Source organism: Anser cygnoides, chromosome 9 (assembly GCF_040182565.1).
Source record: "Anser cygnoides isolate HZ-2024a breed goose chromosome 9, Taihu_goose_T2T_genome, whole genome shotgun sequence".
Classification (NCBI taxonomy): Eukaryota; Metazoa; Chordata; class Aves; order Anseriformes; family Anatidae; genus Anser; species Anser cygnoides.
In genome coordinates, this window is record NC_089881.1 from 5,445,220 (window position 1) to 5,458,026 (window position 12,807).

The 12,807-nt window shown below is 51.5% G+C and overlaps 1 protein-coding gene across 1 annotated transcript; it reads left to right on the plus strand.

Moving 5' to 3' along the window:
* The first annotated feature begins 1,596 nt into the window (after nt 1-1,596).
* On the plus strand, nt 1,597-7,977 carry RNF228 (ring finger protein 228). The gene has a single exon (XM_067002374.1). The coding sequence runs from the start codon at nt 2,063-2,065 to the stop codon at nt 2,918-2,920; it is 858 nt and encodes a 285-aa protein (XP_066858475.1). The 5' UTR covers nt 1,597-2,062; the 3' UTR covers nt 2,921-7,977.
* Nucleotides 7,978-12,807: the final 4,830 nt, after the last annotated feature.

The following is a 12,807-nucleotide window of genomic DNA, read 5'->3' on the forward strand; positions in this document are numbered from 1 at the left end:
GATGCGGGCAGGCAGCTCGTCCCGCAGGCTGCCACGCTGGTGTGCAAGCCTTGCTCCAGACCAGGCTGTCCCAATACGCAGGTGGCATGGCGCTGGGCTGACAAGAGGGCTAAAATCATTAGTGGTTTTGTTCCGCAGCGAGGTAAGTGTACATAAATCACAGCTGCTGTGGTCCCAGCCTCGTTTCCTCTCCTGACCACAGCCACCAGTGTTTCTCCTTGCGCTGGCTGCAGACCTCGCGCAACCAGGCAGCAGCAACCCGCTCTGCAGAGTTGGTCCAGCAGAAAAAACTGACAGAAAATGGGACGGCGTTCGGTTGTGCCTCTCACTATGTGACCACGACGCCCCATGCCAGCCAAAGGGTCAGGACAGACAGCACAAGAACCACTGGCCATACAAGCAGGTAAATACGAGCTGCATCCTTCTGCAGACAAAAGCGGTAGCTCACCACTCGCCGGGATGGGGACATCTGTTGCTGTCACAATTCTCCATCCTGCTTCTACCTTCCATTAAGTCTTCTCCAGGACCTCATGCCACACGATAACCTTGCTTGGGTGTGATGGAGTTAGTTCCTGCGACAAAACACAAGTTTTTCTCATTCTTAGTTTTATCAAAAAAAGTAAAATTCATCCTAATTTCACCTCTAGCATTTTTATTTTTCAGTTATGCTCAGTTTTGCCATTTATCCTGTGTGCTTTTCATGCCTGAGTTACAGGAAGCTTTCCCAATGCTGACTTTCATATACTCATTAGGTGGAGTTTCAGTTGACCTCGAGGCAGATACAACTCAGATAAGAAAACTCAGAACACAAAAGACAGAGGCAAAGCAGTCTGAAACAGAAACACAGTTGATATATCTGGACTTTATTAAAGCATTTGATACAGTGCCTCAAATAATTTTCTTGAAAAATTAATTCCAATTTGCTTGGATCTAGGCACTTTCACGTGTTCTGAAAATTAACCAAAAGTTGGAGGGTTATGAAAATTGCAAAAATATTAAGTGAAAGGGTGGCACCTGGGATAATTTGACATACACCCACATTCAAGATCTCCTGAAACTTAACAACGAACTAATTAAATTAGAAGGCAAGGCTAAACTGGGAAGCAGTAGCAAACAAGCAAGCAGACAAAGACCCTTAAAAATATATATTTATATGACTTCAAGAATTCACAGGTAAATGAAATGAGGTGCAGTGTAAAAAACGGACTGTTTTCATCTAGCCCTTGTATATTCCAAATTCCCTGGGGATGCTATGCAGCACCAGAAAAGCTAACACCGAAAGGGTCCCTCAGGTGACTGTGGGCAGAATGCCCCTGAGGCTGCAGGCCAGTGCGGGCTTTTAAAAAGGGGTGATTTCTGACTCCATTTGCAGAAGTGAAGTTCACAAAGGTGAGCTTACTTTCAAGAAGTAAGCTCACGAGGGGGAGTGGGGGTGCAGGTGCCGATCTGTTCTCTCTGGTGACCAGCGACAGGACCCCAGGAACGGCGTCAAGCTGCGACAGGGGAGGCTCAGGCTGGACATCAGGAGGGGGTTCTTCACCGAGGGGGTGGTCGCGCACCGAACAGGCTCCCCAGAGACGCAGTCACGGCACCGAGCCTGTCGGAGCTTAAGAAGCGTTCGGGCTGTGCCCTCAGCCGCACGGTCTGAAGTTCGGGGTAGACCTGTGCGGAGCCCGGAGCTGTTCTCGGTGACCCTTGCGGGTCCCTTCCGGCTCGGGCCGTTCCACGACCCCAGGCACAACCACGGCCCCGCGCGGCCCCCGGCCCTCCCCTCAGCGCCGCGGCCTCGCGGCCCGGGGCGGCCCCGGGGGCGGGCAGCGCGCTCCGGCCGCCCTCCCGCGGCAGCCCGGCGGCACCGCGGCCCGGCCCGGCCCGGCCCGGCCCGGCCCGCCCCTCCCCGCCCCTCGCCTGCCGCCGGCCCGGCCCGGGCTCGCCGCAGCCCGCGGGCGCGGCCAGGAGGCGGCGGCTGCCGCCCGCCCGCCCGCCAGGCGCGGCTCGGCCGAGGGGCGCCCGGGGCTCCCCCGCCATTCCGCGGCGCTCCGTCCCCCTCCGGCGACATGTTATGGCCGAGCCGGCGCAGAAGAAGGGCGGCGTAGGGCGCGGCGGGCGGCAGGACGATGAGGCGGCGGCGGCCGGGGGGGCGGCGGCCGCCCCCAGCTACGAGGACTACGAGTGCAAGATCTGCTACAACTACTTCGACCTGGAGCGGCGGGCGCCCAAGCTGCTGGAGTGCCTGCACACCTTCTGCCAGGAGTGCCTGAGCCAGCTGCACCTGCGGGCCGCCCAGCAGCCCCCGGCCGCCGCCGAGCAGGGGCCGGCGGCGGGGCGGGCGGGCGGCGGCTCCCTCGCCTGCCCGCTGTGCCGCCACCGCACGGCGCTGCCCGAGCACCGCGTCCACGGCCTGCCCGTCAACACCAAGCTGGCCGCCGCCTGCCCGCCGCAGCTGCGGGCCCGCGACCCGCTGCCCCAGGACCGCCTGCCGCCGCTGCCGCCCCGCCGCCCGCCCCGCGCCCGGGAGGCGGCGGCCGCCCCGGCCCCGCCGCCCGCCGCCCCGAGCCGGGCCGGGCCGCGCTCCTCGGGCGGCGGCGGCGGCTGCGAGAGCTGCCAGAGCTGCAAGCGGGCGGCGCTGAGCGCCGGCTGCGTGTGCGTCGTCGTCTCCTTCCTCTCCATGGTGGTGCTGCTCTTCACCGGCCTCATCTTCGTCAACCAGTACGGCGCCGAGCCCGCCGCCTCGGCCTCGCCGTCGCCCGTGGGGCCCATCTGCCTGTCGGTCGCCAGCATCCTGGCCCTCTTCTCCGTCGTCGTCACCTGGCTCATCTGCTGGCTCAAGTACCGGCCCGAGGCGGCGGCCAACGCCGGCGGGGCCCCGGCCGACGGCACCCCGCGGGGCCGGGCGGCGGCCCGCAGGACCGACACGTAGCGCCCGCGGGCCGGGGGGGGGGGACCGGGGGCGGCGGGGGGCGGCCGGGTGTGGGGCCGGGGCCGGGGCCGGGGCCGTGCTCCGCCTCTGCAGCCGCTGCTGCCCGGCTCCCGCAGGCCGGAGCCCTGCACGAAGCCGGCTTGCTGTTGCCCCCACCTGGAAGGCACTCGGGTGCCTCGCTGCCGGTGGGAGCAGGGCAGGACCGCGGCGTTAACAGCGCGTTTTGTATTTTTCCTTTCACGAGGCTGCAGAGCGCGTATAGAAGCTGTGACAGAGGCGTGTTGTCTTCACCAGGCTGAGCCAAAGCACCCCTCAGCGTATCGCGTACGGTTTTGTTATAATTTTATCGGAAGGCCGCCGGGCCCTCTGTTGGTTGCTTAAAATAAGCTTTATTATTTAATTCTTTGAAATTCTCATTTGATGTGGGAGACTGAAGCGCTATGTTGCACACTTGAAACAATTTACGGAAGATGATTTAACTAATGGAGCTCTAACGCAGAGCTGGGAGGGTCCTGTGGTAGAGAACGCTATTTCACTGGCCCCTTGATTTCAGTTTTTATACAGTGAGAGAAACCCACATTAAACTACGGACTTTCGGCGTCGCTGTAAAGGTGGAATACAGTAGCGTAATCCGTGTCTCGAGCACCTACCTTCCGCCAGGGTAGCTGTCACAAGACGGTGTTTTTCCCCTCTTGGAAAGTTTCTCTTCTGTATTAGGAGTTTCCGTAAAGGCCAGTAGAAAATGCTTTTGTTTTGTGCGGTTGGCACGTCAGAGATGTATGGGAAACGCAATGAGACACTTACACTATGAAATGAAAAATATTGCCATACAACTGATTTTGTAGTATATTAAGGAGAGCACTCTATATAGGTACTATTCTATGTTGCAGGATAATTCATTTGGTGCCTGAATTTTTTTAACTTAATTAGTTGTTATAATCTATTACATGGGGAATAAGGTGATGCTGCTTATTCCACGTTTCTACACAGTACTGTATTGGAATGAGGTAATTATTTTCGTGCTTAACAACTCGAGAATTTTAAAAGTGATCTTTTAGTATGTGTATTTTGCAAGCTGTCTGCATGAATTCTGACAAGTATCCTCTTAATAGACCTTTACTTGACCACTTCTATTTATCACAAGTGCAAAGGAATTTACTATGTAGACATGTAAAGACAGCAAGTGAAGATGTGTGATGTGTTTTATGACTGCACAAGTGATGTGTACTGTGCATAGTCTTAATTATCACAAATCTGTGGACCCCTCTCCCCCCCCAAAAAAAAAGAAAAAGAAAAAAAAACAACACCACCACAAACCCAAGTGGTATTTATACAGCCTTTGCTATGATGGACGTAGTTTGTGGAAATAGTATATGATTTTTGTGTCATGTTTATTTACCAGATCCACACCAGCCTTTTAAAGTTATATTTAATAATGTAAAGGCCCTGAGGAGATAAATCACTGGGATCGATTCTGGCTCTGACCGTGGGTTGTGTATTTAGACCAGTGTTTTCAAACTTGGAGTTGTTTGATGGCCGTGTAAAAGGTATGCCTCCTAAAATCAGGCCTGACTATTAGCCCCTGTTGACTTCAGCAGTAGTTGTGGATGTTCGGCACCAAAGAAAACCACAAGACTTTTATTTAAGCATCTAAATGAGAATTTAGATGGTTGACTTCAGGTACAAACATTTGAAAATTTTGGCCTTAACCTCTCTGTTTTCAGTTAATGCATCTGTAAAGTTTGATAATAGCGTTGACCTACCTCACAGGCAAGATGTGAGGCTTTATTTATTAAAGTTTTTAAGCAATTGGAGATCCTTGAAGAGGAGGTGCTATAGAAGTGAAAGTATTATTATAAATGATACTGTAGTAAGAATAAATATATGTAAATTAATGGACATAAACAGCAGCAATGTTTTCTAAGAAAAATAAATATATCAAATATGTACGTGTGTACATCATATGCACCAATTTACGATTTACCTGCTTGTGCTTCTACTGCGAACGCAGCGTGTGTTCCGGCCTCTGTATGCAGTCAGGTAAGCTCCAGTAAGTCGCAGTTCAGGCTGGCCCGCCCAGCGGGCACTGCTCTAACTCCATCTCCTGTAAACATGCCGCAGCTGCCTTGGAGGGATCGGGGAGCTCAGCTGGAGCTCGTTCCTGCTCTGCTTTACTCCTGGGGGCTCCCTGGGTGTCGTGGATGCGCTGCCAGCGGTGTCTGAGCGAGCTCACGCCGACCCGGCCGTGTTTACAGGAGCTGCAGTCACAACAGGAGCTGTTACGTAGCTGGGCCCTTAAATACTGATTACAGGAAGAAATTGATATTCCATCTTTCTCTTTTCATTCCGTATCATAGTTCTATTTTTGCCTTTTTTCTCTGTAAACAGTATTTGCCATTTTGTCTAAATCAATGGTTTCAACTGGGATCTGTGGACTACTTCTAAAGGATCTGCAAAAGGTAAGTAAGAAAAGCAAATCAATCACCAGAACCTTAAATTTGTTATGCGAGGGTCAACTTTAAATTGTTTAGAGGTTTGCACGTTACAAAAAGTTGAAGATCACAGGCCTAAGCAGGATTTTCAGGCTTATTTACAATTGAACAGTCATATTACGTATCAGGTTCCTACCTATACATTTCAAAATATTTCAGAGCCAAATTAAAATGGACAGTCTGACCACATGCCAAATCCTTCTCTGTACTTATGCAAATTTTGGGAAACTCCACTGGTTTCAGGAGCGTTTGTCTGGACCCACATCACAGTACCAGTCAGAAAAAAAATCATGCATTGTATACATCTCTAGAATCCCAGTATTATATTTGTATTTTGGGTTCCTCTGAGTGTACAGATCGCTTGTCCAAAGCCAAACTTTGCTCAAGTTTCAGTTAAAAAAAAAAAAAAAAAAGTAAAATACAGAAGAGAAAAACCGTGTCACTGGTGGTGTTTTGTTATTGTAATTATTTTAGGCAGAACACTTGTCTTTTCTGGTTGTTCAAAAAATATGTGGAGATATGTAGCTGGAGCAGTATACATCAGTTACGCTATCCACACATCTAGCAGAAAAACAGCGCTCTGGGGCACGCGGGGGGAAAGCAGAGAAGGCAGGGTATGCCACAGCACGATGGGGGAAAGCCATGGGAAATGCAAGCTGGTTTGTTTTGTTTTTTCTTGTACTCTGTTTTTTGCTCTGCAACTCTGAGTTGCACAGCCTGTGGCAGGGGCTGCTGCAGCCAGTACATGGGAGCACCAGGAAAGTAAATGAAGACCTGAAGTTTTCCCAGGAATTGTTTGATCTCTGCGAGAGCACGGGCTACGTGAATTTTGAGAGATTACTGCGGTTTCCAGTCGTGCCAATAGATCTTAAATTTTGTGTCGTGGTAGCCCTCTGTTCCTGCACCGGATTGGAAGCGCGCTGGACTCCAGACAGGGAGGTCAGATTAAATGGTACGCTGACGATGATTTGGAGTGGGCTGCTGGGCAGCAGTGGTGCCAGTCCAAGGGGGCAGAGCAGAGCAGGTGCAAGGGCAGAGTTTAACTCACCGACACTGCACCTGGGTGGCTGAAATATGGTCTTCAGCAGTTCAGTCCTGGGAAATGCTCCTCTCCATCGTACCTGGGATTTCTCAGCTGAGGAGTGCTCACGGGCTCACTGCAGCCGGGGATAAGGCTGGGTACGTGATACAGCCCTAGGGGCAGAGTGGAGCTTCTGCCCCTTCAGATGTAAGGGGACGTCCTAGCACGGTCACCACCGCATTACAACTTCTTTCAATTTTCAATTCAAATTTTTAAAGCACCGTTATGCTCTTAACACACACTGTGCACCATCGGTGCTATAGCATAGGACTTTTTATTTCTCTCATTTTAAGGTGTCTCTGATAAACACTGTGACTGCAGGGAAGAAATTATATTCCTTTCGGCATCACCAGCCCACAGGTAGCAAGTAATCATACGGTGTTAATTTACCTAACAGCAGATATCATCTCATGAAAGTCAGGTTTGACAGAAAAACACTTGAGTGTTTTGTAAATGCATGGAAGGAGTAAAAACCTTGATTATCTAGTTGGATTGGTTAAAAGGCCTGTGTAGAGAGGCACTTTTGTATTCCTTTATCATACAAATAGGGACAGAGCAGTTACTCTCCTGTACGGTTACTAGAAATGTACCACAAAGCCAAATGATAAAAAAGGAGCTACCAGCAGTGGGTACCGAAGCACACATCACTGGAAGTTAGATCGATGACCTGAATTTCCAAAAGTGACTGGTGGTTTGGGTTCTATTTTTGCCTGGGCTGTGGCAGCAGAGTCTAGTTTTTCCAAAAAGATATTTTGAAAATCAGGCTGTATAATAGTAATGCAGGCTGAGAATCCAAAAGAGCATCTTACTCTGAGAAGTGAATTCCTGTCTGGGTTCATACTTCAGAAACCAAAACAGAATAAACTTAATTACTTTTTCTTGCACTATAAAATGCATGATTAAAGTTGGTAGATTACAGGTGCATATGGAAATACTGTTGCTTCTTACCTTAGTACTCTTCTTTTGTAGCTCAAATTACCGTTCACAGGGATTCAGGTTTGTTTTCAAGGCTTAAGTCCCAAAGTAGCTTGCTGTGCATTACACTGTATAAAATACCTTTTGCAAATGAAGGAAGAGTGAATTGTCCTCACAGCGAGTTAGCACACTTAGGAATACAGACGTAGCTACAGAGTTAACGTGAATTCCCAGCTGAAATCCTGTTTCAGTGTCACTGGAGCAGGCGCGCTTTTCAACTGGCCAAGACTGGGGATTGTACCAAAAAACAAACAACAAAAAAAAATCCTGCAGAGCTGGAAGTTTGGATGTGTGTGAGCTACAAGTTTCCCTGGAAAATGGTGTGCAGTCCTGTACTGAGACCTGGCGCTGAGAGCGGTCACTTAGGGGAACAGCAATTGCGAATGGCAACCAAAAGTGCTGCTGCAGCTCCCTTGCTTGTGTTCGTGGCTGGCACAGTCTCTTTCCTATATCAGTGTGTTGTGCACATCAGTCAAATTTAACAGCTGCTGAAGAAACCAATATTTAGATATGAATGTGTACATCATTCAGATAAATGGGTATTAATCAACTCTGCTTGCAGAGTCAGGGGTAAGCAGTGCATTTGATACTAACACAGTGTGAGATATGTTTATGGACACTATATCGAGTGCCTGACACTGGAAATAAAAATGTAGGAGAATTTTTTGCCTAATGTTGTGGGAGTTCTTGGTGTACGCATAAATCCTCCTGAATTCACTGCCCCTTTTCCCTGTGCTAAGGATGTTTTGCAGCTCCGAGGTCCCTGTCTGGTCTAGAAAATAGGTTTAATCTCACTGGAAGTTAGTTATTTTGTTAACGTATTATATTGCCAAATAAAACTTGCATCTTTGTTTGTATTAACCTCTGACCACTTCAACCACGCGAGGGGCAGCTCCTGCAGTATCTGTACACAAACACTGCACGTTCTCTCATTATGTTACAAACGGGCGAGGAAGCAGGTTGTGTGAGAGGTCTTTCATGGCTCTGATTTCTAATGTTTCTGACGGGCGTTTAAATTTGGTGGCTTGCTTGTAGTATCACTAGACAGCGCCGTGACTTACCCTGTTTTTACCCTTGATGCGGGTGTGCGCAGAGGCTGAGGTGTTTGGAAGAAATGCCACGGCTGCCTTAACGAAATGCGTGTGTTGTCCTGGGGGATGCCTGTGCTGGTACCTGATGTATTTAGCTACGTGGATCTCTGATCGGTGCAGCACAAAACACCTCTGCTCGTGTTGTGAGGAAGGAGCAGTACTGGGGTCCGGCTGGCACACTTCTCCTCTGCCCCCCAAAAACCACTTCTGTCACCGGCCTTGCAGCCCTGATCCCGAGCTGGGCTCGGGCTTACTTTTAACTTTGGATTCGGGTGGTGACATTTTGGACCGGGGTGGCTGTAATCTCTTCCAAATAGCTTCGGTTAAGAAACACCTCGGCTAGTTTAAGGGGATTTTTACAGTAAGATGAAATACTGTGAGGTTGATTGGTCTCGCTGGAATACAGCGTTTGGGAAGAATAGCCTAGAAGATTTTGACATCTTTGTTTGAATTTACGCCCCAACCTACTTGTTCTTTATCAGGGAATCTAGATCTTAGATTTCAGCTCCTTACAGGTCCAGACCTAAGCAGTTTCCCCATCCTCCCTCTATGTTGTTCAGCCTTCCGCCCTAACAAATCCATTCAGGTCGTTATTTTATAACCGTTTGATTAATAGTAATAGCAGGAAAAATTATTTCGTTTGGTTTGTTTTTTTCAAGGACTGAAACCTGAGAAATATGCGCGAGATATAAATCAAAATTCGCTTTCCTTTAATGTGGAAATAATGAAACTTTTTACGGTGTAGAAAACTCGGAGATGAGCGATGCTTGTGGCTTGCTTTCCACGCTGTGAGTGAGGACTCCAGTCGCGCAGTTAATGGTAGGGGATGGGAAAATACTCTTCTGACTGAAAAGAAGAAAAAAAAGGAAAACCAGGCTGTTAGTATCGCAGGCTTTAAAGTAAATGAAATGAAACCGTACAAAATGCAGTGGAAGCCGCACTTACTTCTGGTTAGACAGCGAACGCCCCTCTCTGAGGACGGATTTACACCCCGCTCACTTAGGGAAGGACCAAGCTCATGCGGGGAGCGAGCGGCGCTCTGCTGGCTCCGGCAGCTGCTGCTGTGTCCTCCTGAAGGGGGGGAAGAGCCGCTGGTTAGGACCTCCGAGGTGCTCTGCCAGGTACCGGCGGGTCGCCTTGCCCCCCAACCCCCTTCTGTGTGCCGGGGGCCGCTCCCGGTTCTCCCCGCCGGCACCGGGGGCCGGGCAGGCTCTGTGCCCCCCGGGGCACCGGCGGCGAGCCTCGGGGGGCAGCGGCGAGCCCCGAGCCCCCCGGCCCCGCTGCCCTACCTGGGGCCGGGAGCAGGGGCTGCGCCGCCCTCGGCTCCTTGCGGCTGTGCCCGGGGGCAGAAATCCTGCGGGGAGGGGGACGGGGCCGTGCCGGCACCCCCGGGATCGGACCTGCTGCTGGTGCTGCTGCTGATGGTGCTGGTGCTGGTGATGCTGGTGCTGCTGGTGCTGCCCGGCCCGGCCCGGCCCCCAGCGGCCCCACGGGCGGCTCCCCTCCCGCGGGGGTCTGCTTTGCCTCCTGCCGGCCTTGTTTCTTGCTCCTCTCCTTCTCTTTCCTTTCCTTTCTCGTTCTCTTCCCCTTTCCTTTCTTTTCTCTTTCCCTTCTTTTCCTTTCCTTTATTCTTTCATTTCCACTATCCTCCTCTCTCTTTTCTTTTTCTTTTTCTTTTTCCTCTTTTTCTTTTTCTTTTTCTTTTTCTTTTTCTTTTCTTTTTCTTTTTCTTTTTCTTTTTCTTTTTCTTTTTCTTTTTCTTTTTCTTTTTCTTTTTCTTTTTCTTTTTCTTTTTCTTTTTCTTTTTCTTTTTCTTTTTCTTTTTCTTTTTCTTTTTCTTTTTCTTTTTCTTTTTCTTTTTCTTTTTCTTTTCTTTTTTTTTTTTTCTTTTTCTTTTTCTTTTTCTTTTTCTTTTTCTTTTTTTTTCTTTTTCTTTTTCTTTTCTTTTCTCCCCGTTCCCCCTTTCCTTCTTCTGCTCTTTCCCTCTCTTTTTCTTTCTCTCTCCCCCTTTCATTTTCTCTCCTCCCAGGTCCCAATCCAGTTCATCTTCAGAAGAACAACTGGTGAAATCCTCCGTCTCTGGGCGAGATACCGATGAACGACCTCGCTGTCGGAGCTCGGCGTGCTGCTTGCCTGCTTCCCCCCCCGCGCTGCCAGTCCCTGGCCCCATCGCGTTGGGCGCAGGGCGCGGAGGCCGGGGACGGCCCCGGAGTCCCCCGGGGACAGGGCTGGATGTCTGCCTGTGCCCGCTGCCTGCCGGCAGGCCCGGGCCCTGCCTCCTCTGCCGTGGGTCACGCAGGGCCACGGGTGCTCCTCGTCCCCCCCCCCAGCTCCGAACCCCCCCGGCTCCCGGTGCGAGCCCCCTCGGCCGCTCCGAGCCTTGGGTGCGCCAGACCCTGAGTGGACTGGCGTCCGACCGCAGGACGGCTCCCCGTGGAAATCCGCCGTGATGCCGCTGGAATTAATCGTCGCTGGTGTTTTCACAAGTAGTTAACGAAGATTAGAGGCTTCGTTTTGAAACGCGGCTGTGAGCGAAGGGGGAGGCCGGGCCGGGGGGTGCCCCCCGCTGCTCGGCCCGGGGGTGCGGGGCTGCTGCGCCCGTGTGTCCCTGCGGCACCGGGGGGCAGCGAGGCTTCCCTCCTTCCCTCCCTCCCTCCCTGTCTCCCTCCCTCATTTTCTCCTTCTCTCCTTTTCTCTCTGTCTCCTTCCCTTCCTCTCTCCCCCCTCCTTTCCTCCTTCCTTCCACCTTTCCCTCCTTCCCTCTCTCCCTCCCTCCTTCCCTCCCTCCCACCCCCGCAGGAGGCCACCAGCCCCTGCCCTCCGCCCCTTCCGGCGGCAGGGGAGCCCCTCGGGGCTCTGGGGGGGGCCGTGTCCCTTGTGCCCCCCTGCACGGCCGAGCCCTGCCGGGCCGCTTCTCGCCCCGAGCCGTGGGCTTGTCCCTGTCCTCACCCCCGCAGCTTCGCGTCCCGGCGGCTCCGGTGGGACCAGGGGGGCGAGGAGGTGGAGAAGGGCGCTCTGCCCTGTCCTGGGGCTCCGCAGTGGTCCCCGGGGCTGCTCGGGATGTTCGGGGGGGTCCTGTGCCCCGTCCCCGTCCTTGCACGGAGCATCCTCCGGGGCCGAGCCCCCCTCGGGCTGCCAGGCGCTGGGGCCGTGAATTGATGAAAACGGAACTCGAAAGGGGGAAAAAAACCTCAGACGGTGCTGGGGCGTGCGCACGGGACGTAAAAGTGGAGGAAAAAGGTTCAAAGCTTTCGGAGATGACTTTTCAACCTTTATTTATGTGCCTATTAATGCAATATCCATCATGGAGATATGCATCTTTATCCTTTCAACTGATATGCTGGGAATCAATTGGATATGCAGATTACATTTCATAAGTTTCCAAACGTTAATCTCCCCGGCCCTTTGCTGGTAATTTTTTTTTTTTTTTCGCCAAATAGTATTATGTTTCTGCCACCAAAAAAAAAAAAAAAGGGTAAAAAAAAACAATTAATGGGGACGGTGCTGCTGCTGGCCGCTCCCCGGCCACGTTCCTGGGTTTTGTCGCTGTTGGTTTGGTTTGTGCCTTTTTTGGTGGCGTTTCCCAACGCGCTGTCGTACGGAGGTCCCTCTGCCGAGGAGGTCGAGCCGAGCTGAATTTCAGCACCCCCGCCCCGCAGCACCCCGCGGAGCCCCGCAGCACCTCGCTGGGCAGGAGGGAAGGGGCGGCCGTGCTGGGAGAGAGGGGGGGACACCGGCCGGGGGGGGGGGGGGGGCATGGCCCCGGGACAGCGGGGGGGGTCCGCAGCCCCCCGGCCGGCTGTGGTGCGGGGTGGTTGTTGTGAGGGCAGCGGGGAACACGAACCAGAAGTAACAGGCGGTCCTACACGCTCGGTGCGCTCGAAAATAGCCTGAAAATAAAATAACTGTTTTTTTCTCTCTCTTTCTTTAATTCCTTTAACTTCTCTAATTTTTCTCTAATTTTTCTCTAATTTTTCTCTAATTTTTCTCTAATTTTTCTCTAATTTTTCTCTAATTTTTCTCTAATTTTTCTCTAATTTTTCTCTAATTTTTCTCTAATTTTTCTCTAATTTTTCTCTTTTTTCTCTCTTCTCTTCTCTTCTCTTCTCTTCTCTTCTCTTCTCTTCTCTTCTCTTCTCTTCTCTTCTCTTCTCTTCTCTTCTCTTCTCTTCTCTTCTCTTCTCTTCTCTTCTCTTCTCTTCTCTTCTCTTCTCTTCTCTCCTCTCTTCTCTTCTCTTCTCTTCTCTT